The sequence below is a fragment of the Cervus canadensis genome, chromosome 4, assembly GCF_019320065.1.
Source record: "Cervus canadensis isolate Bull #8, Minnesota chromosome 4, ASM1932006v1, whole genome shotgun sequence".
Lineage (NCBI taxonomy): Eukaryota > Metazoa > Chordata > Mammalia > Artiodactyla > Cervidae > Cervus > Cervus canadensis.
In genome coordinates, this window is record NC_057389.1 from 93485335 (window position 1) to 93512661 (window position 27327).

Consider the following 27327-nt stretch of genomic DNA (forward strand, 5'->3'; position numbering starts at 1 on the left):
TTTTTTCAGGTTAGCTTTATACATGTAGAACTAACTTAAATGTTTTGATTTTGAACTTTAAAAAGTTAATATGATGAACATTCAAAAAATAAAGTAGGATGAAATAACATTAAAAATAGTATTGCAATAATATGGCATATCATAGCCATGCCATAACTTATTTAAATGATTTCCTCCCTCTATTTCTTTATACTAAGACGATTCCCAGTGGGAATTTGTGCATTTCCGTCCTTTCTCAGCCTTGAGACATCATTCTTGGGATGTCCTTCTTCCTCTGTCCCTCCTTTTTCACTCTGTCTCACTCTCAAGTTCCCTTCTAGGCATTAGGCTAAGGGAGAAAAGCAAAGTGAACTTGTGAATCAAGATGTATTCTGCTTTTGTTAAATCAACCTATTTGTTTAGAGGAAGTTTCTCTAATGCTTATTCGAAGCCGTTCAGCCAATAATTGAAAAAACAATTAAAATATCATCATTTAGTAATTCGTGGTGAGTTAATGGATCCAGGTCAAAAGTGTTATAAGAAGACAGACATGTGCTTCCTCATGAAAATATTTAAGGATGTTTGCCAAAAATTGAACCTAAATTTAATCAAGATTCTAGACTAGAGGTAGGCACATTTTTTTCAAGAAAGAACCAAATAGTAAAAGTTTTAGGTTTTGTGGGCCATATGGTCTTTGACATGAGTATTCTCAACTCAGATGTAGCAAGGAAGCTGCCAAGGACAGTAAATAAATGAATAACTGTGTTCCAGTAAACCTTTATTTACTATTACTAAAATAAATAAAATGGGACTTCCTGGCTAGCTCAACAGGTAAAGAATCCACCTGCAATGCAGGAGACCCTGGTTCCATTCCTGGGTCTGGATGATCCTCTGGAGAAGGGATAGGCTACCCACTTCAGTATCCTTGGGATTCCCTGGTGGCTCAGCTGGTAAAGAATCCACCTGCAATGAGGGAGACCTGGGTTCAATCCCTAGGTTGAGAAGATCCCCTGGAAAAGGGAACAGATACCCACTCCACTATTCTGGTCTGGAGAATTCCACGGACTATGTAGTCCACAGGCTCACAAAGAGTCGGACACCACTGAGCGACTTTCACTTTCACTTTCAAACAGCAGGCACAATTTTGTCCACAGACTGTATTTTCCCAAACTGTATTCTAGAGTACAGTCTTTTAAAAAAATATTTGTTCATTTATTTGTCTTTGTTGGGGCATGTGGGATCTTTGATCTTCATCGTGGCACACAGGATCATTTGTTCTTTAGTGTGGCTTGTGAACCCTTAGATGCAGCATGTGGGATCTAGTTCCCTGACCAGGGATCGAACCTGGGCCCCCTGTAGTGAGAGCACGGAGTGTTAGCCGCTGGACCATCAGGGAGGTCCCTAGAATGCAGCCCTAATTTTATACTGGAATGATTTGCTTGGAGGCATCTTAAGGGAGTAAACAGTATTCCATGACTGTTCTTCCAAGTAAGTACCCCTACTAGACAAACAATAGATGGACTATAAAAACTTAGGACATGGGGCAGTGTGGAGGGAATTTTTGCAGAAATGTAAAATAAGAAAAGGGGCGAGGAGGAAGCAGGAAAAAAAGACCTGTAACTGATTTGGTTTCAAAACAGACACATGGGGCTTCCCTGGTAGTCCAGTGTTTAAGAATCCACTTGCCAATACCGGGGACATGGTTCAATCCCTACTCCGGGAAGATCCCACATGCCTGGGAGCAACTAAGACTGTGTGCCACAACTGCTGAAGCCTGAGCATCCTAGAGCCTTGCCCGGCAACAAGAGAAGCCACTCGGTAAGAAGCCTGCACACCACAATGAAAAGTAGTCACAGCTCGACACAACTAGAGAAAGCCCTCGAACAGCAAAGAGGCCCCAAGGCAGCCATAAATAAATAAATCTTAAAAAAAGGAAAAAAACCCCACAGACACAAAATTAAGGAAGTTTCTCTGAAGTTTTGTTTTCTTGTCTCCATCTTTCTATCAGCTCCACTGACAGCATGCAACCCGGAAACCTCTCCATTACCTCAGAATTCCTCCCTCTGGGACTGTCAGGGGATCCAGAATTGCAGCCCATCCTTTTCTGCCTGTTCCTGTCCATGTACTTGGTCACTGTGCTGGGTAACCTCTCATCATCCTGGCCATCATCTGTGACCCCCACCTCCACACCCCCATGTACTTCTTCCTCTCCAACCTGCCATTTGTAGACATCTGTTTCACCTCCACACCATACCTAAGATGCTGGTGAACATCCAGACCCAGAGCAAATCCATCAGTTACACAGTTACAAATCTGCTTTGTCCAGACGTTTGCTGGACTGGAAAATGGAGTGCTGGTGATGATGGCCTCTGATTGATTTGTGGCCATCTGTCACCCGCTGAGGTACAAGGCCATCATGAACCCCAAGCTCTGCAGGCTGCTGGCTGTAGTTTCTTTCTCTATTACTGTTCTCGACACCCTGCTCCACACTCTGATGGTCCTGTGGCTGTCCTTTTGCACAGACCTGAAAATTCCTCACTTTTTCTGTGAATTAGCTCATATTCTCAAACTCACCTGTTCAACATCCTCATCAATAACATCCTTGTGTATTTAGTGGGACCAGCCTGTTGGGTGTTATTCCTCTCTCTGGGATAATTGTCTCTAACTGTCTCTCTCTTTTTTTTTTTTTTTTCATTTATTTCCATCAGTCGGAGTCTAATTGTCTCTTATACTTGAATTGTCTCTTCTGTCCTGAAAACCCCAGCAACTGGTGGAAAGTGTAAGGCATTTTCTATCTGTGTGTCACACTTAATAGTTGTTTCCTTGTTTTATGGGACAGGCTTTGGGGTGTACCTTAGTTCTGCAGCCACTCATTCCTCCAGAAAGAAAGTATCTGTGTTGTACACTATGATCACTCCTATGATGAACCCTTTTATCTGTAGCCAGAGGAACAAGGACATGATGGGGGCTTTGAAGAAATTCATCTCTAGAATCATCTTCTTCCCATTGATGTTCAGTTGCTTTGTACTTATATTCCTAGAATATAGGGTTTCCCTGGAGGCTCAGATGGTAAAGAATAATCTGTCTGCAGTGAAGGAGACCCAGGTTCAATCCCTGGGTCAGGAAGATTCCCTGGAGAAGAGAATGGCAACCCACTCCAGTATTCTTGCCTGGAGAATCCCATGGACAGAGGAGCCAGGTGGACTACAATCCATGGGGCTGCAAAGAGTTCCAGGGCTGCAAAGAGATGGACATGATGGACTGACTTGCACTTCCTAGAATATAAAAAGGAGAGAAAAATAATGAGAAGTCCAGAAAACCTGACCACCTTCTTGAAATACTTAATACCAGAGATCAAATGGTTAAGGATGAGAATTTTTTTGAATTAAAAAACTAGGGTTTCTCTTTTTTTAATTTTATTTTACTGTATTTTTAAATATTTATTTATTTGGCTGCTCCGGGTCTTAGTTGCAGCATGTGGGATCTAGTTCCTTGACCAGGGGTAGAACCCAGGCCCCCTGCATTAGGAGTGCAAAGTCTTAGCCACTGGACTAGGAAAGTTCTCATTTTTATATTTTTTGGGGGTAAGAATTTTGGAATCAGACCACCTGAATTTGAATCCTACTTCTACTAAACAGTAGCTCTGTGACCTTTGACAGTTTACTTGAACTTTCTAAGCTCAGCTTCCTCATCTACAAAATTGGCATAATGATATTATAATATTTACAATTTTGGAAGATTTTAATTACTTCACCACTGTCAGTGAGAATGCCCGCCTTCATCAATAACAAGGTAAAAGTCTTGGCTCCCACAGGGTCAAATGATAAAAACAATTATCATCTTTTCTAACAGTGACTTCAAAGGTCAGGTAGGTCCAGGCACAAAAGCACAGGACTCCATTTCATTCTTCTTGCCTTCAGGCTGGTCCCCTGATGGTCACCAATGGCTATAGCTGGGCAAAGACATTTCAGACACAACATGTGTACATGCTCAGTTGCTTGGTCGTGTCCATCTTTGCAAACCTGTGGACTGTAGCCCACCAGGCTCCTCTGTCCATGGGATTTCCCAGGCAATAATACTGGAGTGGGTTGTCATTCCCTTCTCCAGGAGATCTTCCTGACCCAGGGATCAAACCCACATCTCCTGCATCCATTGCATCTCCTACATTGCAGGCAGATTCTCTACTGCTGAGCCACCAGGGAAGCACTTTCAGATACAGTCAGTTCAGTTGCTCAGTCGTGTCCAACTCTGCAACACCATGGACTGCAGCACTCCAGGCCTCCCTATCCATTACCAACTCCTGGAGTTTACTCAAACTCATGTCCATTGAATTGGTGATGCCATCCAACCATCTCATCCTCTGTCGTCCCCTTCTCCCCCCACTTTCAAACTTTCCCAGTATCAGGGTCTTTTCAAATGAGTCATTCTTTGCATCAGGTGGCCAAAGTACTGGTTTCAGCTTCAGCATAAGTTTTTCCAATGAATATTCAGGAATGATTTCCTTTAGGATGGATTGGTTGGATCTCCTTGCTGTCCAAGGCACTGTTGAGTCTTTTCCAACACCACAGTTCAAAAGCATCAATTCTTCGGCACTCAGCTTTCTTTAGTCCAACTCTCACATTCATATATGACTACTGGAAAAAACATAGCTTTGACTAGACAGACCTTTGTTGGCAAAGTAATGGCTCTGCTTTTTAATAAGCTGTATAGGTTGGTCATAACTTTTCTTCCAAGGAGCAAGTGTCTTTTAATTTCATGGCTGCAGTCACCATCTGCAATGATTTTTGGACCCCCAAAAAATTAAGTTTGTCACTGTTTCCACTGTTTCCCCGTCTATTTGCCATGAAGTGATGGGACCAGATGCCATGATCTTAGTTTTCTGAATGCTGAGTTTTAAACCTACCTTTTCACTCTCCTCTTTCACTTTCATCAAGAGGCTCTGTAGTTCTTTGCTTTCTGCCTTAAGGGTGGTGTCATTTGCATATCTGAGGTTATTGATATCTCTCCCGGCAATCTTGATTCCAACTTGTGCTTCATCCAGCCCAGCATTTCTCATGATGTACTCTGCATATAAGTTAAATAAGCAGGGTGACAATATACAGTCTTGACGCACTCCTTTCCCAATTTGGGACCAGTGTATTGTTCCATATCCACTTCTATTGCTTCTTGACCTGCATACAGATTTAATATTGTCAGACACAGTAACTAGAAATAAAACTCTCTCCCTTTCCTTTGGTCTTTTTGCAATGCAGAAAGAATCTTGCCCAGGAGATGCCCCAAAGACATTGTTTTTATTATCAGCCTGAATTGGGACATGTTCTGCATTAGTTTCCTATTGTCATTGTAATGGACTTCCCTGGTGGCTTAGTTGGTAAAGAATCTGCCTACAATGGAGAAGATCTGGGTTCATTCCCTGGGTTGGGAAGATCCCCTGGAGAAGGAAATGGCAGCCCACTCCAAGATTCTCGCCTGAAGAATTCTGTGGACAGAGGAGCCTGATGGGCTACAGTCTATGGGGTCTCAAAGAGTCAGACACAACTGAGTAACTTTCACTCACTCACTGTCATTGTAACACATATCAGAAGCTTAGTATCTTAAAACAACACAAATGTTTTCTTTTGCAGTCTTGGAAGTCAGAAGCCTGAAATCAGCTACCCTGGGCAAAAGTCAAAGTGTTGGGCTCCGTCTGAAAGTTCTGAGAAAAGAATGAAATGCAGAATTTGCGGGGGTTTTTTTGTTTGTTTTTGTTTTTTGCCATTCGTCATGGCTTGCGGGATCTTAGTTCCTTGACCAGGGATTGAACCCCGGTCACGGCAGTGAGAATGCCAGGAATTCCCTAATCACTGGAATGCCAGGGAATTTCTCAGAGTTATTATTTAATATATAAAGAATTTCTGTTCAGGGTGATGAAAATGATCAGGAAATGAATAGTGTTAGTGGTCACACAACATTGTGGATCTTCTTAATGCCATGGAGTTGTGCATTTTAAATGGCTGAAATGATATTTTTTTCTTTTTTTAAAGAAGAACCACTTTATTTTGAGTAGTAAACAAAATTCCACTTATAACATAATAAACAAATATTCCATCAGTTTCTTCACAGCTAGTCCAAAGAACAAAGCCCCTGACTTAATTAGAATTTACATTTAACCTTAAATATTTTAAAATCCATCCATGTCAACTTTGGAATTTTAATCTTGCCTGATACTATGAAATAGGGCAAAACTTGATTGACAGTCAAATTCCTCCTCTTTTTCTGTTAGCCACTTTTGAAATGATACATTTTATATCTATTCAGTTCAGTTCAGTCGCTCAGTTGTGTCCGACTCTTTGTGACCCCATGAATGGCAGCACACCAGGCCTCCCTGTCCATCACCAACTCCTGGAGCTTACACAAACTCATGCCCATCGAGTCAGTGATGCCATCCAGCCATCTCATCCTCAGTCGTCCCCTTCTCCTCCTTCCCCCAATCCCTCCCAGCATCAGGGTCTTTTCTAATGAGTCAGTTCTTCGCATCAGGTGGCCAAAGTATTGGAGTTTCAGCTTCAGCATCAGTCCTTCCAATGAACACCCAGGACTGATCTCCTTTAGGATGGACTGGTTGGATCTCCTTGCAGTCCAAGGGACTCTCAAGAGTCTTCTCCAACACCACAGTTCAAAAGCATCAATTTTTTGGTGCTCATCTTTCTTCACAGTCCAACTCTCACATCCATACATGACCACTGGAAAAACCATAGCCTTGACCAGATGGACCTTTGTTGGCAAAGTAATGTCTCTGCTTTTAAATGTGCTATCTAGGTTGGTCATAACTTTCCTTTCAAGGAGTAAGCGTCGTTTAATTTCATGGCTGCAATCACCATCTGCAGTGATTTTGGATCCCCAAAAAATAAAGTCTGACACTGTTTCCACGGTCTCCCCATCTATTTCCCATGAAGTGATGGGACCAGATGCCATGATCTTAGTTTTCTGAATGTTGAGCTTTAAGCCAACTTTTTCACTCTCCTCTTCAAAGTGATTAAAAATTTTAGAAGATAATATGCAAAGATATTTTTATGACCTTAGAGAAGTTAAATATTTGAAAGAATAGCACAATCCAAAAGGGAAAGCCTGAGAAATTCAAGCACTTTAAAAATAAGCTACTAAAACAAGTGATTCAAAAATGAAAATTTAGAATTGTTCTCTCAGTATAGTGAAGATAAAAGCAGGGCAAGTAAACTTCCAGTGAAATATCTCCACATGTAACATTGCTCACTGCATCAATATCAATGTGCTTTTATTACTCAGTACAGAAACAAACAACTTTTAATATAGTCCAGCTCTCTTAAAAACCAATCCTTCTCCCCTTATCCCCTGCAACCACCATTCTACTTTCTGTCTTTACAAAGTTGCCTATTCTAGATACCTCATAACTTAAATCATATAATATTTGTCCTTTTTGGCTTGATTTATTTCACACAGCATAAGGCTTTTAAGGCTGTAATGTGTAATGCTGTATTGTGTCAGAATTTCATTCCTTCTTATGTGGCTGGAATGAATGAATGAATGAATGAATTTCATATCTACAATTATAAACCATAACCGATTATAACCTATATTATTGATTACATGGATATGTTATTGGTTGTATCTAGAAATAGAATACTGGAGTCCAATTAGAGAAGAACGGTGTATCCACATTTGCACTGGATGTGAAATACATGTGAGCAGAAAAAGGTGGAACAGTGACTGGTGAACACCTGGCCTCATAGCATCAGAGACTCCACCACCTTAAATTCTTCCATTATACCTTCTTGGTCTTTAAGGATTTGCACTGGCTTGGCATCAGCATGATGATAAAATTGTTTGACTAATGAGGAGCTTTGGGTATTGATCCTCCAAAGGTACAGAGACTAAAAATTGTCGGTGACAATCAACAGCACTTCCTCAATAAAATCAGCACACATGTGCCTCCTCTTGGAAATGAGCCCCCTCCCCACCCTGCTCAGGAGCCTAGTGCTTCGCTCAATCCATCTCCTCTTATTAAACTTCAGCTTCCATTACTCGACATCTAGGAGACGCATCATTGCATCTCGACAAGAGTCCATCATTTCCTAGTGAAGTCATTCAGGTAAACCTTCATTCCTGTTTGGCAATCAAGAGAGGTGTTTTACCGCAAGTTTAACTAGAGGAAATTGTGAGAAGAGGACATGCATAAAATTATTAGAACCAAGGCATCCATTTGCCTCTTGCCTGTCTTCTATTTTCTCGACGTGTTCCTTTGTATCTTTCCTGTAATCTTCAAACAGCTCTTATTCTGTCGGTCTCCTACTGTCTTTCCATTCTCAAAGACTATTTGCCTTGTCAGCTGGAATGTGCTCATTTACAAACATGGTGATTGTTTTCCATGTTTTCCACTTTGCCGGCATTTAACTTCCTTTCTGTAGCGATTCAGGGAGGAGGCTTGGGCAGTTTGACCGTATCTTGTACTTCTGAGTTTTTGACACAGCTTTGTATTATCTCTGATGCCAGGCTGTGAGGTCTCTGAGGAAGGAGGTGATGATTCAGATAGACTCATCAGCCCTGATTACCTGCTTCTCCTAATAAAGTTACCAAATGTGATTATAAAAATAATCAGAATAACATAGTGTAATTTTATCAAAAGATAAATTTGTAATTTATTTATCAAAAGATAATTTATAATTTATTTATTTATTTTTGGCTGTGCTGAGTCTTCATTGCTGGGGGGGCTTTTCTCTAGTTGCTGAGGACAGGGGCTGCTCTCTAGTTGCAGTGTGCAGGCTTCTCATTGCAGTGACTTCTCTTGTTGCAGAGCACAGGCGCTAGGACACGTGGGCTTCCGCAGTTGTAGTGCGTGGGCTCAGCCATTGCAGCTCCCAAGGTCTAGAGCACAAGCTCAATAGTTGTAGTGCATGGGCTTAGCTGCCTCGGAGCATGTGGGATCTTCCTGGATCAGGGATCAAACCATGTCTCTTAAATTGGCAAATGGATTCTTTACCACTGAGCCACTATCAGCGAAGCCTGATAGTGTAATTTTAAAAATGGCTATTCCTCAACTCTTTCCATAATTTACAAATGTTGACACACTGCTTTTAGTAACTTTTGGTCTTTATTCAAAGTAACAAAATAATGTGTGTCCCTCTATTCCATTACTTCCTTTCTCAAATTGGTGTTTGCCTCTGGTGATACACCTGCTGCTGGACTAGGGGCCACAGCTTTCCCATCAGATTTATCAGCAATATGGAACCAAGAAACCAAACAGATGTTTCAGAATTCTTTCTCATGAGACTGACAGAAGACCCAGAACTGAAGATCACCTTCTTCAAACTGTTCCTGTCCATGTACCTGATCACTGTCCTGGGAAACCTGCTCATCATCCTGGCTGTCATCTCTGACTCCCACCTGCACACCCCCATGTACTACCTTCTCTCCCATCTCTCCTTTACAGACATCTGTTTAAGCACCACCATGATCCCAAAGATCCTAGTGAACATCCAAGCACAGAGTCAGAGCATCACTTTTACAGGCTGCATCACCCAGATCTGCTTTGTTCTGACTTTTGTCTGTTGGGAAAATTTTCTCCTTTTAGTAATGGCCTATGACCGCTATGTGGCTATTTGTCACCCACTGAAGTACACAGTCATCATGAACCCTTGCCTCTGTGTTCAGCTGATTCTACTCTCCTTGTTCATCAGCATTGCGGACGCCTTGCTCCACAGTCTGATGGTGTTGCGACTGTCCTTCTGCACAGACCTGGAAATCCCCCTCTTCTTCTGTGAAGTTGTTCAGGTCATCAAACTTGCCTGTTCTGACACCCTCATCAATAACATCCTGATATATTTTGTGGCTAGCTTATTTGCTGGTGTTCCTCTTTTTGGAATCATTTTCTCTTATATTCAAATTGTTTCCTCCATTTTGAAAATGTCATCATCAGGCAGAAAGTATAAAGCTTTTTCTACCTGTGGGTCTCACCTCTCAGTTGTGTCCTTGTTCTATGGGACAGCTTTTGGGGTCTATATTAGTTCTGCAGTTACTGATTCTTCCAGAAAGACTGCAGTGGCTTCGTTGATGTACACTGTGGTCACTCCCGTGATGAACCCCTTCATCTACAGCCTGAGAAACAGAGACATGAAGGGAGCTTTGAGGAAACTCATTGGTAGGGTACATTCTGTTCTGTGATGTGTCATTGGGTTTGGGATGGGTTCACTACAATGAATCAAAGTAAAGGGAATGCTAATGATATAGAAAGTCTGACTTTTTCATCACCAGGTTCTTAAATGAATAGATAATATGATAGCTAAGTGCATTTTAACTTAGGGTTAATACCTGAGTTGCTCTTTTTTTTTAGCACTGATTTTTTTAAAATTTATTTTGTATTTCAGTATAGCCGATTAACAATGTTGTGATAGTTTACAGCGAAGGGACTCAGCCATACATATACATGTATCCATTCTCCCCCATACTTCCTTCCCATCCAGGCTGTCACTTAACTAAGGAGAGGTCCATGTGCTATACAGTAGGTCCTTGTTGGTTACGCATTTAAATATAGCAGTGTGTACGTGTCCATCCCAAACTCCCTAACTATCCCTTCTCCCCATCCTTTCCCCAGCAACCACAAGTTTGTCCTCTAAATGTAGCACTGTGATTTTTGACAGATGATTTCTATTCTCTAAGATAAATTTCTCCAGTTAGGGTACATGGAAGCTGAATCTGAGGCAGATATTCTTGGTATGGTCATTTCATGGGGAATGTTCTCAGCACAAAGAAAGTGGGGGAAAATATTAATTTATCTTTATTATAGAAAGTGGGAAAGGACTTAAATCTGTGGTCATGCAGAGATGTATCCTGCCTGATTCCATGGACAGCACCATATGAATTGAACTTTAGATGTAAGCCTACTGTGAGGCATAGTGGCTGATCTTTTATACCCCAGTTCAGGAGTTCCTGAGACTGTACTGGTATATTGGACATGTGTGATCCAATATTTACATCCAGAATATTCAGCTTCATCAGTTGTAAAAAATTGCTATGGTTAGCTTATCTCAGTAGTTTGAAATGATGGTGAGGTTTTTGAACTTGATCTGTGGGGAAGCCTTTCTTTAAATAAGGGAAAGAAATACTGACTCTAACATGCCCAAACTATAGTTATCTCTCATGACAAAAACTTCACAGGCAGAAAATGTGCAGGAGCAGAAAAGTAGAGATTCATTCATTCCTCCATGAAGTGGCTTCGTGCTAGGGTTGATTCCCCTCATGGGCCCAGATGCCTGCATCAGATGCAGGCATCATATCTAGGCATGGTTCCCAGAGGAAAAACCCCAACTGTCCTTCCCTGAGTCTGTTGTTGACCAAGGCTTTATTTATAATAGATACGTACATGGCAGCATCCACAAGATTGTGCGTGCGTGCTAAGTTGCTTCAGTCGACCAAGTTGCTCTTGGCAACCCTATGGACTGTAGCCACCGAGCTCCTCTGTCCATGGGATTCTCCAGGGAAGGATACTGGAGTGGATTGCTATGCCCTCTTTGAGGGGATCTTCCCAACCAGGGATCAAACTCAAATCTCCTGCTTCTCCTGCATTGTAGGCAGATTATTTGCCGCTGAGCCACTGGGGAAACCCCCACAAGATATTACCTTCTATCTTATCACTGAGACTATGATCATAAGTCACCTCCTTAACTAATTCCTGATATGGGGAAAATAATTCCATTGTATGTATACAATACATTTTGTTTATCTACTCATCCTTTGATGGACACTGCTCCTACCTCTTGGTTATTGTAAATCGTGTTAGTATGAATAAAGGTATGTAAATATACCAGATGTTTTATTAAATTTGTTTTTAGAATTGTTATTATTATCATTATTTTTGGCTGCACTGCTTGGCTTGTAGGATCTTTGTTCCCTGATCAAGGATCAAATCCAGGCCCCCCACAGTTGAAGCTCAGAGTCCTAACCACTGGACCACCAGGGAATTCCCTAGAATTGTTATTTTTTAACTACACACTTTCCTGTCTCTCTTTGAAAATGCCATCTATACTCACGACTTAATCTTTCAAAAATTTAGTTTTAAAATGATCATGCAGCAGAATGCCCTTTTTGTGTGCTTCTCTCTGTATTATAAGACATTCTTTGATGGTTACAACCACCGCCACAGTCAATATACAGAGAAGTTACATCATCTGCCAACAAATTGCCTTGGACTAGACGGTAGGCACACAGTCCTCTGTGTTTGAGAACCACTGTGAGACACTAATCTGCTTTTTAGCCTGACTTTTTTGTGCTTTTCATGATATCATATAAATGAAATCATATATCACCTCAGGCATGAATACTTGGAGTAGTTCTACTCAGAATTGCCCAAGACAAAATCAGCTCACGTGTACACGTGGATATGCATAAGTAAACTGCGGTTGCGGTTATATCATTATAATAGAAACATCAGTAAAGAAGAATGAATAACTGAGACAGGCAGCAACTTGGATGATTCTCAGTGGCATTATGCTGACTGAAAGAAGCCCCATGCAAAAATCAAACGTTTATTTAAAAAATCTTATCCTGGAGCAAATTGATGATCTGATTCTTGGTTTGGTAGGTTAAACATTTTAGGGTCATGTTCTTCCTGGTATTTAAAATTTGAATTGTAGATTCATTTTACTTGCTAGGTTTTTCCTCCCTCCCCTTCCATTTTTGTATTCGTACATGATCACCTAACAGATTCACAGTTGCCCTCGGCAATTACCAGCCCTCTAGCCTTGAATTCAGACTGATAACTAGTCCCTGATACTCAGTGATTTTGAGAACATCACCAAATTCAGCTACCAAACCACTGAATGACTTGATTCAGTTCTGCCCTGGGGGCTTCTTTTGAAACTTTCTGCTGTTCTAAGTCCAAAGTTGTAGTCCTAGAAAGAGTCCCCAACTCTTGTGTTCACTCCCATCTCTCAGTAACAAACCTCCACAAATGCCTTTGTCTTTTTAAAGTCTATATTTCTAAGTCTTCTGTATTTTCTATTATTTTATGTGTTCAAAGCAAATGAGGTTAAGATAGTAAGGGATGACAATACAAGGCTAGCCTGTCTCATGTTGGTTTTAAAATATCAAGAAACGTGTGTTCACAAGTTCATACAGTAGCAGTGAACAGTGAAAGGAGTTAATTGACAAACAGATGAAAGGAGTACCATGCCAACCTGTTAGATAATAGATTAAATGTACTGAGATTATGCTTGACCACTGTTGTCTTGGTATGGCATTGTAACCCCTTACAACTTTATGAAAAGTTAAGAGATGAACGTGAGCTGGTACACATGCAGAAAAGTCCACTTGGCCTCATGGGGTCAGAAAAGCAACTATCTTGAATTTCTCCCATGTAGAGTCTTGATCTTAAGGATTTGCACTGTCCTGGGATCACAGTGACAATGAATTGCCTGGCTAATGAGGAGCTTTGGAAATTGAATCTCCTGTGATCTTCCTGTGACTACCTCAATCAACTATACCTTTTCTAGGAAAGTAATAGCATACCTGAGACTCTTCCCATAAATGATCCCTCCTGCTCAGGAGCTGGTGACTCACTCAGACCTTCTGTTCTTCCTAAGGACAGCTGTTCTGTATGGTACATAAGAGATGTCAAGCATCTTTCCACTGTGATACCAGCCAGGTAACCTATTCCTTTAGTGAATATTTGGTATTTTGGTACAGGTTCATACAGGGGAACCTGTGAAAACAGTATATACATCAGATGATTAGAACCAGGTCTTTCTGCCTAACATATGACATCTTTACCTTTTTTAAATTATATTTTGTACCAATATTTTTAAGCATCTTTGATTTACTAATATGAAACTCTCTATATGACCTTGCACTTCTTTCTGATTAGAAATCTTCCTGTTCAGATACAGGGTGACTCTTAAAGAATTGTCCAACATTTCTTTGTGCATCTGTCATTGTAGGGGAGGGGAGAAAAATTGATGAGCTTCATCTTATCTTTCCATTCTTGGTTCTTGACATGTCTATGTGTTATTTCTTTTCCCTGGCCCGGAGGTCACTGGGGATCTGGACAGAATTTTCAATGGCCTCCCTCATCTGTTTCTCTTTATAAAATTACTTTTTTTTTAAATTTGGCTGCACCAGGTCTTAATTGTAGTATATGGGATCTAGTTCCCTGACCAGGGATCAAACCCAGGCTCTCTACATTGGAAACACAGTGTCTTAGCTACTGGACCATCAGGGAAGTCCCCTAATGTCTCAAATAATCAGAAGAGTACAGATAGTTTATAAAAGAACCATGTCTTTATCCTTTCTAGAATTAACTGCTCATGCTCTGAAATACCAACTTTGGATATTTTTTTTAAGAACAGAAAAATATGCATGCAGAAGGCATTACTTTTCCCCTCCCTTCATTAATCTCCTTCCCTTTCCAAGATGGTGTGGATCTCTTGTGATACTCCTGATGCTCATCTAGGGACCACAGATTTCCATGTCTTTTTTAACCACATCTTTTTCATCAGATCATCAACAACATGGAATCCAGAAATCACACACATGTTTCAGAATTCCTTCTCATGAGACTGACAGAGGACCCAGAACTGAAGACCATTTTCTTCAGCCTGTTCCTGTCCATGTACCTGGTCACTGTCCTGGGAAACCTGCTCATCATCCTGGCTGTCACCTGTGACTCCCACCTCCACACCCCCATGTACTTCTTCCTCTCCAATCTGTCCTTTACTGATATCTGTTTAAGCACCACCATGATCCCAAAGATTCTAGTGAATGTCCAGACACAGAATCAGAGCATCACTTACACAGGCTGCATCACCCAGATCTGCTTCGTCCTGATTTTTGTTAGCTGTGAAAATTTCCTCCTTGGAGCAATGGCCTACGACCGCTATGTGGCCATTTGTCACCCCCTGAGGTACACTGTCATCATGAACCCCCACCTCTGTGCTGTGCTGATTCTCATCTCATTATCCATCAGCATTGTGGACGCCCTGCTCCACAGTCTGATGGTATTGCGACTGTCCTTCTGCACAGACTTGGAAATCTCCCTCTTCTTCTGCGAAGCTGTTCAGGTCATCAAGCTTGCCTGCTCTGACACCCTCATTAATAATATTGTTCTGTATTTTGCAGTTAGCATATTAGGTGGCATTCCTCTTTCTGGAATCCTTTTCTTTTATACTCAAATTGTTTCCTCTATTTTGAGGATGCCATCATCAGGCAGAAAGTATAAAGCTTTTTCTACCTGTGGGTCTCACCTCTCAGTTGTTACCTTGTTCTATGGAACAGGTTTTGGACTGTATATTTGTTCTGCCATTTCTGAATTCTCTGGGAAAACTGCAGTGACTTCATTGTTTTTCTCTTTTTTTTTTTCTTTTTTTTTTAAAAAATATGGAACGCTTCACGAATTTGCGTGTCATCCTTGCGCAGGGGCCATGCTAATCTTCTCTGTATCGTTCCAATTTTAGTATATGTGCTGCCGAAGCGAGCACTGCAGTGACTTCATTGATGTACACTGCGGTCACTCCCATGATGAACCCCTTCATCTATAGCCTGAGGAACAGAGACATGAAAGGAGCTTTGAGAAAACTCATTGATGACATCCTTTCTTTTCTCTGATGTGTCATTGAATTTGAGATAAGGCTACTAGAATAAGGCCAAATTAGAAGATTACTGATGAGCTAGACTGCCTGACTCTTTCATCACCAGGTTCTTAAATGAATAACATAACATGATGGCTAAGTGCATTTTAATTTAGGGTTTAAACCCAACTTATTCTTTGTCTAACTCTGTGATGTTTGACACAAAATCTCAGTTCCCTAAGATAAGGTTTTTGGTTAGGGCCAAGAGAAGCTGAGTCTGAGGCAGAGGTTTGTGGTATAGTAATTTCACTGGGGAATGTTCTCAGCATAAAGGATATCAGAGAAGGTGAAGGAAAGCATTTAAACAAGTTTGTGGTCATGCAAAGATAGATTCTGCCTGACTCCCTGTTTAGCACTATGTGAACTGAACTCTAGAGTTAAGGCTATATGACACATGCTGGCTGATCTTTCACACCCCAGTTCAGGAGTTCCTGGGGTTGTTCACTGGTAAATGGGACATGTGTAAGCTGATATCTGCATCCACAATACTCAGCTTCATCATCTGTAAAGTTACCATGGTTAGATTATCTCAGTCATTTGAAAAGATTGTGAGGTATTTGAACTTGATTAGTGAGGAAGACTTTCTAATGGCAGGCTCTAGTCCATAGGGTCGCACAGAGTCGGACATGACTGAATCAACTTAGCACACAGCACATCCATCCTTGCTCTAATATGTTCAAACAATAAAGATAGTTATCCTCATTACAGGAATTTCAGAGGCAGATAATGTGCAGGCACGAGAGAGTAGAGATTCATTCATTCCTCCATGGAGAGGCTTCATGCTACGGCTGATTCCTCTCATGGATTCATACGTCTGCATTAGATGGAGGCATAATATCTAGAGGTGATTCCCAGAAGCCAAGACAACCGTCTGTCTTTCTCTGGGTCTGTTGTTAATTGAGGGTCTATTTTTAGTCGCTGTTTCCATGGTGTCATGTTACCTTCTGTTGGAAAAAGTTGGTACTGAAGTTCTAGAGAAGAAATAATATGCCTCCTGTATTCTCGTTTTACTTTTTAAAAACTGTGGTAACATGTAAAACGTAAGAATTGCAATCGCAATGTGTCTCAAGTGTGCCCTTTTGAGTCGTATTTGCCTCCACACTGCTGTGCAGTCATCACCACATTCTGTTTCCACCTAAATTTTATTTTCTGGCTGTGCTGGGTCTTGGTTGCCGTGTGGGCTTTCTCTAGTTGCAGTGGGTGGAGGCTGCTTTTCCCTGTGGTGCTCATGCTCCTCATTGCAACGGCTTCTCTCTCTCTCTCTCTTTTTTTTTCCTCTGGCATGTTTTTTATTTATTTATTTATTTTAATTGAAGGATAATTGCTCTACAGAATCTTGTGGCTTTCTCTCAAACGTCAACAAGAATCAGCCGCAGGTACACCCACGTTCCCCCCTCCTGAACCTCCTCCCACCCCCGCACCCACTCCCTCCGCATCCCACCCTTCCAGATTGTCACCCAGCCCCTGTTTGTGTTCCCCGAGTCACACATTCCCACTAGCTCTCTGTACTGCGTACGGTGGTGTAAGTTTCCACGCTACTCTCTCCATACATCTCACCCTCTCCCTCCTCCCCATCCCCGTGTCCATCGGTCTGTTCTCTATGTCTGTTTCTCCATTGTTGACAGCGGCTTCTCCTGTCGCAGAGCACAGGCTCCAGGCACTTGGGCTTCAGTAGGTGTGGCATGCGGGCTTAGTTGTTCCACGGCATGTGGGATCTTCCCAGACCGGGAATGGAACCTGTGTCCCCTGCACTGGTAGGCAGATTCCTAACCACTGCACAACCAAAGAAGTCCTCCACCTACTTTTCATCACCTCTGACTCTCCCCGTGCCTCAGTTCCTGGCAACCTCTGTTCCTTTTTCTGTCTCTATAAATCTAGAAAATTCTTACAATATATGTCATACAATTCATACAATATATGTCCTTTTTTCTTTTTCAATTTTTGGTTGTGAAAAACAAAATACAGCAAAGATTGAAAGAATGAGACAATGAAAAACCATTTATGAACTGCTTACATTCAGCAGTTACTATTTCACAATATTTGTTTTATCAGTCTACCTATACTAATTTTCTTCTTTCTTGTGGTGTTAAAATACACATTGTATAAAATTATACCATCCTAACTATTTTTAAGTTCACAATTAAAAGTGTTCAATATAGGAAATTTTTCATCTTGTAAATCTGAAATTCAGTTTCCTTTAAACAGTAACTCTCCTTTACCTCATCTTCCTAGCCCCTGTTTTACTTTCCTTTTCTATGAATTTCAGTATTTCAGATACTTCTTATGAGTGAAATTTGTCTTTTTCTGACTGGGTTGTTTCACTTAGTTTAATGTTCTCAAGCTCCATACATGTTGTAGCCTGCGGCAGGCTTTCCTCCGTTGCTAAGGATGAATAATATTCCATCATATGTATATAACACATTTTGTTTATCAATTCATCCTCTGGTGGACACTTGGGAAGCTCCCACCTCTTGGCTATTGTATATAGTTCTCTTATGAATAAAGATGTATATATATTTCATTTTAATTTCTAATGCACAGGTTCCTTTATGTCTTTAAGAGTACTATCTGTGTGTGTGTGTATGTGTGTGTGTGTGCGAGCTCAGTCATGTCTGACTCTTTGTGACCCCCAAGGACTGTAAGCCGCCAGGCTTCTCTATCCATGGGATTTTCCAGGCAAGAAGGCTGGAGTACTGAATACAGAGTTTCAGAGTTTCCTACACCAGGGGCTCTTCCTGACCCAAGGATCAAACCTGTGTCTCTTGCATCTCCTGCACTGGAAGTCGCATTCTTTACCACTGCTCCACTATCTATACTTATGTTTTAATCTTTCCAAAATTTATTTTTAAAATATCATACAATTTAATGCACTTTTGTGTACTGTTCTTTATTTTGTTTTTAATTAATACTTTTTTTTATTTAGAAATTTTTCTTTGTGGAAAGCTTTTCACTGTTAGTTGAAGAGATCTTTAAAAAATATTTATTTATTTATTTGACTGTGTCAGATGTTAGTTGCATCATGTGGAATCTTTTGTTGTGGCACGCAGACTTTCCAGTTGTGGTACATGGACTTACGAGCTCTGAGGCATTTGGAATCATAGTTTCCCAACCAGGGATCAAGCCTTTGTCCCCTGCATTACAAACTAGATTCCTAACTACCTAACCACTGGACCACCAGGGAAATGCCTATTTTTAATTTTTATTTTAAAAAATTATTCATTTATTTGGCTGGGCCAGGTCTTAGTTGGGGCATGTGGGATCTAGTTCCCTGAGCAGGGATCAAACCTGGGCCCCCTGCATTGGGAGTAGGGAGTCTTAGCTACTGGACTGCCAGGGAAGTCCTTGTACTGCTCTTTATATTTCAGCTCATGTATCAATCCTTAGAGCCACCACTACACTCAGAATACAAGGCAGTTACTTCATTCATCGATAAACTATCTTGTGTTTCACTGTAATCACTTTGTCTTTGTGAATCACTATGAGCCACTGATCTCTTCTGCATCCTTACAGCTTTGTATTTCTCATAATACCATATAAATGAAATCATCTATCACCACACTGTTCATAAATACAATGGCTCTTTTCATAACTGGCCTAAACAAAAAAACCCACATGCATAAATAATGTGCCGTATTATAATAGAAAGCAGCAATAAAAAGGAGTTAGGTATTGATACTCTCAAAAACTTGTATAATTCTCAAAGGCATGCTGAGTGAAAGAAGTCCCCTGTAAAAAGCAAACATTTATTTAAAAATTCTTATCCTGTACAGCCCTTATGGAAAACAGTATGGCGATTCCTTTAAAAACTAGGAGTGAATCGACCATATGACTCAGCAATCCCACTACAGGGCATATACCCAGAGAAAACCACAATTCTAAAAGGTACATGTACCCCAGACTCATTGTAGCAATATTTACAGTAGCTAGGACATGGAACCAACTTAGATGTCCATCAACTGATGAATGGATAAAGAAGCTGTGGTATATTTATACAGTGGAATATTACTCAGCCATAAAACAGAATGAATTTGAGTCAGTTGTAGAAAAGTGGATGAACCTAGAGTCAGATAGAGGGAAGTAAGTCAGATAAAGAAAAACAAATACTGTATATGAACACATATATATGGAATCTAGAAAAATGGTACTGATGAACCTAGTAGAGAGCAAGCTTGTGGACACAGCGGGGGAAGGTGAGGGCGGGATGAATTTAGAAAGTAGCATCGACATATATACACTATCATGTGCAAAATAGTTAGGAGGAAGTTGCTGAACAATACAGGGAGCCAAGCCTGGAGCTCTGTGATGACCTAGAAGGGTGGGATGAGGGGAGGGGAGGGAGGGTCAGAGGGAAGGGATATATATAATTATGACTGATTCGCATTGTTGTATGGCAGAAAGCAACACAAAACTGTACAACAATTTTTCACCAATTAAAAAAATAAATAAAAAATTTAAAATCTTACCCTAGAGTGGATTGATGATCTGATTCTTGGTTTGATAGGTTGAGCTTTTTGGCATCTAGTTCTTCCAGGTTATTTTGAAGTTTGAATTGTGGATTCGTTTTAATTGCTGTGTTTTTTCCCTGCCTCCGTTTCTCATGTTTTATCATGCAACAGCTTCACAGCTGCCCTTACCAAAAACTAGCCTTGAATTCACTCTAATAACTAATTCCTGCTGCCCACTGATTTTGAGAGTATAAAAAAATCCAGCCACCAATCCATCAGGTAGCTTGGTTTGGTTTTGCCTTTGAGGCTTCTTTTGAAACTTTCTACTGTTTTAAGTCTAGAGTTAAGGTCCCAGGCAGTGTCCAAGACTTCATGTTCACTCTAATTTCTCAATAACAAACCTCCCCTGAGCCCTTGGCTTTTAACTTTTTATACCTCTATGTCTTTTATACTTTTCTATTAGTTTATGTGTTTGAAGCAAAAGAAGCTAAGATGGTAAGGAGTGACTTTACAATGCCATCTTGTCTCCTGTTGGTTTTACTATATCATGACAGTTGTAGGTTAACAAAATTCATACAGTAGCAGTGAAAAATAGGGGGAAGAAATGGATAGGCACATGAAAACATTGATCTCCTTAAAGATGAAAAATATTTTAATTAATATTAATGTGGAATACCATCTCCAATTATTGGGTAAAATCTAAATAAATATAGTGAAATTAAATCTGCACACTAGTGTTTTGCCATGACATTGGAGCCTCTTACAATTCCATGAAAAAATTAAGAGATGGGCATGAGCCTGCGCAGACACAGAAAAGCGAATGGTGTCCACTTGGCCTCATAGAGTCAGAAAATCAACCATCTTGAATTTCTCTTCACCTTAAGAGTTTGCACTGTCCTGGGATCACAGTGACAATGAACTGGCTGGTTAATGAGGAACTTTGGAAATTGAATCTCCAGGGTTCAAGACAATAATATGCTTGTGACCACCTCAGTTAGCAGTCTTTCTCGGGAAGGAAGAAGCGCAACTGAGACCCCTCTCATAAAGGATTCCCCCTGCCCAGGACATGGTGACTCACTCAGATCTTTTGTTCTTCCTAAGAACAGCTCTTCTCTTCGGTACATCAGAGGTGTCAAGCCTCTTCCTATTGTGATCCCAGCCAGGCATCACAGGTGATATCCCTTTGTGAATGTTTGGAAATGAGGGCAAATATTTTGGTACAGGTTTATCCAGGGAAGGCTGTGAAGACAGTACCTACATCAGATGGCTAGAACCCAGTCTCTGCCTAACTTATGTCATCTTCACACTTTTTCTTTTTTTTTGCATTTTGTACCAATACTTGTAAACATCTGTTTTACTAACACCATATTCTTTGCTGTGACCTTGAGCTTCTCTTCCTGAGTAGAAATCTGCTTGGTTCTACAACAGGATGACTTTTTTTCAGATTTTTTAAACTGAAGTATAATTTTTTAAATTAATTTTTATTGGAGCATAGTTGTTTTACCATGTTGTATTAGTTTCTGATGTTCAGCAAAGCAAATCAGTTACAGATATACCCATGAAAAAGTGATCCCCTCTTTTTTAGATTTCCTTTCCATTTAGGTTACCACAGAGCATTAAGTAGAGTTCTTTGTGCTATATAGTAGGTTTGTATTAGTTATGTATTTTATGCATAGTGGTGTATATATGTCAATCCTTATCTCCCAATTAATCCCATTTCCTTTCCCCCCTTGGTATCTATTGTCTATTGGTTTATTCCCTACATCAAATAAGGTGACTTTTTTTTTTTTCTGACATTTCTCTGTGTTCCTGTGATGGTGTGGGTGGGCAGAAAGGTTGGTAAGTTCACCTGATCTTTCCTGTTTCTTGATATATCTTTGTATTATTTCTGATGCATGGTACTGAAGTTGCTGGTTACATAGAATCTTCACTGCCTCCCTAGTCTACTGTTCCTCTTTACAAAGTCACCAAATGTTTTTAATAATCAGAAGAGCACAGATAGTATAACTTAAAAATGCAACCAAGTCTTAAAACTTTCTAGAATTAATTGTTTGTGCTATGAAATATCCACATCATTTTTTTTTAAAGGAACCCAGGAACAAAAATGCGTAAAGAAGGCATTCCTTTTTTGTTCCCTCAGTTTGTCTCCTTCCATAACCCAAGTGGCATTTACCTCTTTTGATACCCCTGATTCTTCTTCAAGGACTACATATTTCATTGTCTGTTTACCACGTCTTTTTAAAAGAATATTTATTTGGCTGCACCGGGTCTTAGTTGTGGCATGCAGAATCTTTTAGTTGTGGGATCTAGTTCCCTGACAAGGGATTGAACCCAAGCCCTTTGCATTGGGAGTGTGGGGTCTTAGCCACTGAATCACCAGGGAAGTTTCCTGGTTATCATATCTTTTTAATCAGACTCATCAACAGCATGGAACCCAGAAACCACACAGATGTTTCAGAATTCTTTCTCATGAGACTGTCAGAGGACCCAGAACTGAAGACCATCTTCTTCAGCCTGTTCCTGTCCATGTACCTGGTCACTGTCCTGGGAAACCTGCTCATCCTCCTGGCTGTCATCTCTGACCCCCACCTCCACACCCCCATGTACTACTTCCTCTCCCATCTCTCCTTTACAGACATCTGTTTAAGCACCACCATGATCCCAAAGGTCCTGGTGAACATCCAAGCACAGAGTCAGAGCATCACTTTTACAGGCTGCATCACCCAGATCTGCTTTGCCCTGACTTTTGTTTTGTGGGAAAATTTTCTCCTTTTAGTAATGGCCTATGACCGCTATGTGGCTATTTGTCACCCACTGAAGTACACAGTCATCATGAACCCTTGCCTCTGTGTTCAGCTGATTCTACTCTCCTTGTTCATCAGCATTGCAGACGCCTTGCTCCACGGTCTGATGGTGTTGCGACTGTCCTTCTGCACAGACCTGGAAATCCCCCTCTTCTTCTGTGAAGTTGTTCAGGTCATCAAACTTGCCTGTTCTGACACCCTCATCAATAACATCCTGATATATTTAGCAGCTGGTGTATTTGGTGGCATTCCTCTTGTTGGAATCATTTTCTCTTATATTCAAATTGTTTCTTCCATTCTGAGAATGCCATCATCAGGCAGAAAGTACAAAGCTTTTTCCACTTGTGGGTCTCACCTCTCAGTTGTGTCCTTGTTCTATGGGACAGCTTTTGGGGTGTATATTAGTTCTGCAGTTACTGACTCTTCTAGGAAGATTGCAGTGGCTTCCATGATGTACACTGTGGTCACTCCCATGATGAACCCCTTCATCTACAGCCTGAGGAACAAAGACATGAAGGGAGCCTTGAGGAAGCTCTTTGGAAGAATATCTTTACTGTGATTGTATCTCCTGATTTTGGCCGGGTACTCTAGAATGAATCAAAATTAAAATAATATGAATGAACTACTCTGCCTGACACTTTCATCACCAAGTTTTTTTTTTTTTTTTGAAGTATAGTTGATTTGCAATGTTGTGTTACCAAATTCTTAAGTGAATACATAACATGAAGGCCAAGTACATTTTAACTTAGCATTGAAACCCGACTTGTTGTTTTTCTAGCTCTGTAGTTTTTTTGTGTTTTTTTTTTTAATTTAATTATTTGGCTGTGGAAGGTCTTAGTTGTGGTATGCGAGGTCTTTAGCTGCAACATGTGAACTCTTAGTTGCAGAAAGTGGGATCCAGTTCCCTGACCAGAGGTCAAACTTGGGTCCCTTGCATTGGGAGCATGGAGTAGCCACTGGACCACCAGGGAAGTCTCTAGCTCTGTGATGTTTGCCACAGATTACCTTTCTCCCAGGCTTTTTGACACCACCCTTATGGCAGAGAGTGAAGAGGAACTAAAAAGCCTCTTGATGAAAGTGAAAGAGAAGAGTTGGCTTAAAGCTTAACATTCAGAAAACTAAGATCATGGCATCTGGTCCCATCACCTCATGGGAAATAGATGGGGAGACAGTGGAAACAGTGTCAGACTTTATTTTGGGGGGATCCAAAATCACTGCAGATGGTGACTGCAGCCATGAAATTAAAAGACGCTTACTCATTGGAAGGAAAGTTATGACCAACCTAGATAGCATATTAAAAAGCAGAGACATTACTTTGTCAACAAAGGTCCGTCTGGTCAAGGCTATGTTTTTTCCAGTGGTCATGTATGGATGTGACAGTTGGACTGTGAAGAAAGCTGAGCACTGAAAAATTGATGCTTTTGAACTGTGGTGTTGGAGAAGACTCGAGAGTCCCTTGGACTGCAAGGAGATCCAACCAGTCCATCCTGAAGGAGATCAGTCCTGGGTATTCATTGGAAGGACTGATGCTGAAGCTGAAACTCCAGTACATTGGCCACCTCATGCTAAGAGTTGACTCATTGGAAAAGACCCTGATGCTGGGAGGGATTGGGGGCAGGAGGAGAAGGGGACGACAGAGGATGAGATGGCTGGATGGCATCACCGACTTGATGGGCATGTGTTTGAGTAAACTCCAGCAGTTGGTGATGGACAGGGAGGCCTGGCGTGCTGCAATTCATAGGGTCACAAAGAGTTGGACATGACTGAGCGACTGAACTGAACTGAACTGAAGGTTTTTTGTTATAGCAAACAGAAGCTGAATCTGAGACAGATCTTCTCAGTATGATAATTCTGGGTGGAATGTTCTCAGCACAAGAGAAGTAGGAAAAGTTGGATAGGTCAAGGTTTAAAGAAGTCTGTGGTTATACAGAGGTAGAAATGTGGATTGCACCATGTGAATTGCACCCCAGAGTTAAGCCTGCTATGAGACATGGCGGCCGATCTTTCTTAACCACAGTTCAGGAGTTCTTAAGACTGGTCACTCACTGGTAATCAGACATATGTGGGGCAACGTTAACATCCACAACACTCAACTTCATCATCTATAAAAATTTGTGATTAGATTATCACCCTGGTTTGAAATGATTGCATGATATTTGAAATCGGTTAATGAGGAATCCTTTCTAATAAGGTAAGATATCCTTCCTCTAATATGCTCAAACAATGAAGTAGTTATCCTCATTACAAGGATTTCAGAGGTACAGGATGTGCAGGAATGGGAGAGCAGAGATTCATTCATTCCTCTGTGAAGTAGCTTCAACCCAGGACTGACTCCCCTCATGGACTCAGATGGCTGAATCAGATGCAGCCGTCATATCTAGATATGAATCCCAGAGGCCAGTACAATCAACTGTCCTTCTCTGGGTCTGTTGTTAATTGAGGTCTATTAACAATAGATGTTTCCCCTGCATAATCCATAAGATATTACCTTCAATCCTATCACTGAGAATAGGATCATATGCCACTGACTTAATCCAGTTCCGGATAAAGAACGAATGATTACTGTGAAAGCCTTATACTTATCGTGTGTGATGCTCAGTCACTCAGTGGTGTCCAACTCTATAACCTGCCAGACTCCTCTGTCCGTGGAATTTTCCAGGCAAGAATACTGGTGCCAGTTGTCATCTCTTACTCCAGGGGATCTTCCCGACCCAGGGATCGAATCTTGAGTCTCCTGTGTCTCCTGCATTGGCAGGCAGATTCTTTACTACTGAGCCACCTGAGTGCAATTATTCCTGCAAAGTTAATCTCCATAAGGACTATAAATACTTAGACCAATGCCCTAGTAAAATTTAACAGTATTATCATGTTCCACAAATTTCCTCTAACCTTGAGTCTTATAATGTTATTGATCCCATGTATTTCTCCACTTGCTTTAACAATTTGATTTGTTTTCTTTTATTGTTATATTTATCAGTCTTTTTCTTCTGGTCTGAGTAATATAATAAAATACATAATAAAAATAAATAATTATTAGTCAGGCAAGGCAAATGTTGGTAATTTTCCTCTGGCATCTTATTTGCTTTGAAACCTTCTTTCTCATTGGCTTATTTACAAGAATGTACCTGAATTTTCACTTCTCTCCTTAGTCATCTTATATCATTGTTTCTTACACATTGCTGGTGGAGTCCATACAGAAGCATCGTGAAATAAAATCAATTGTATCATGAAAGTCTTAGCAATTGGGTGTAATCTTAGGACTGTAGTGGAAAACTTTAAAAAAATTTTTTTTTTTTTTTTGGCTATGCTGGGTCTTTGTTGAGGTGTGCAGGCTGTTCATTGCGGTGTATGGGCTTTTCTCTAGTTGTGGTGCATGGGGCAGTGGGCGGGTTTAGTTACCCAAGGCATGTGGAATCTGTTTTCCCAACCAGGAACTGAACCTGAGTCCCCTGCATTGGGAGGTAGATTCTTAAACATTGGACTGCCAGGGAAGTCCCTCGTGGAAAACTTTTTAATATGTCTTTGTGAAGAGAGCTGTTCTATGGAGAACTACTTCCATTTGACAGAGAAGGGCTGAGAGTAAGACAAGGAAAAAGGGAAGTGGACAAGATTAGCTGGATCAGTTTCCCCAGAAGCACAAAAATGTATGGTCATCAGTCAGAATCACTTCTGTGGTGAGTTGGTGAAAACAGTGGAGCTGTCAAGGGAGAATCAAGGGTGTGGATGAAGAACCTTCTAGTCACTGAAAAGTGAGAGGTGGTTTTACTTTAAGCACCAAATCTAGGGAACAGCTCCCTGGCAGGCACTCCTCTTCACTCCAGCGCAGAGGTTCCTCCATTGTTGTCATTAGAGCAGCTGCAGAAATTAATTACCTGAGACCTTTGTTCATACTGAGGTATCCCTGACCTCCAGCAAGAACCACTGATTTTAAACTTCAGAAGTGGGGGTATGTGCGTGCCTGCTAAGTCGCCTCAGTCGTGTCCACCCTTTGCGACCCTATGGACTGTGGCCCACCAGGCTCCTTTATCCATGGGATTCTCCAGACAAGAATACTGGAGTGGATTGCCATTCCCTTCTCCAAGGGATCTTCCCCACCCAGGGATTGAACCTGCATCTCCTGTGTCTTCTGCATTGCAAGCAGACTCTTTACCAGCCACCAGGGAAGCCCCAAGGGGCATGTGCTGTTCTGCAAAAGTAGTAACATAATAAAATGCATGTAACTGACCTGAAATTTAAAATAAACAATGCCATTGTTATTGTTTTTCTCGTATTGCACTTTAGAGATTTCATTGTGCTTTGAGATATAATAGTAACTGATTAATTTCCAATATTCTGTATATCTACATTATGTTTGATGACTACAAAATAGATATCCTTTATGATACTGAGGGAAATTTTGTTTGCTTTTCTTGTTATATTTATCAGCCTTTTTCTTCTGATCTGAGTAACATAATAAAATAAATAACT

General features: G+C 40.8%; 3 protein-coding genes, 1 non-coding gene and 1 pseudogene across 4 annotated transcripts; 4 read left to right on the plus strand and 1 right to left on the minus strand.

Annotated features, from left to right (window-relative positions):
• Positions 1–2000: 2000 nt before the first annotated feature.
• On the plus strand, positions 2001–8030 carry LOC122440947 (annotated as a pseudogene).
• A 1186-nt stretch (positions 8031–9216) lies between these two features.
• LOC122440469 (olfactory receptor 7G1-like) lies at positions 9217–10155 on the plus strand. Its single transcript, XM_043466767.1, has one exon. It carries the CDS (start codon positions 9217–9219, stop codon positions 10153–10155), a length of 939 nt encoding a protein of 312 aa, XP_043322702.1.
• A 4334-nt stretch (positions 10156–14489) lies between these two features.
• On the plus strand, positions 14490–15588 carry LOC122440478 (olfactory receptor 7G1-like). Its single transcript, XM_043466777.1, has 2 exons — positions 14490–15322; positions 15459–15588. Exons 1-2 carry the CDS (start codon positions 14496–14498, stop codon positions 15586–15588), a joined length of 957 nt encoding a protein of 318 aa, XP_043322712.1. The 5' UTR covers positions 14490–14495.
• LOC122441187 lies at positions 15355–15461 on the minus strand. The gene has a single exon (XR_006269307.1). It is a non-coding gene; the product is annotated as a U6 spliceosomal RNA (small nuclear RNA).
• Positions 15589–22462: 6874 nt separating the features above from the next.
• On the plus strand, positions 22463–23419 carry LOC122440475 (olfactory receptor 7G1-like). The gene has a single exon (XM_043466773.1). It carries the CDS (start codon positions 22484–22486, stop codon positions 23417–23419), a length of 936 nt encoding a protein of 311 aa, XP_043322708.1. The 5' UTR covers positions 22463–22483.
• The last annotated feature ends 3908 nt before the right edge of the window (positions 23420–27327 follow it).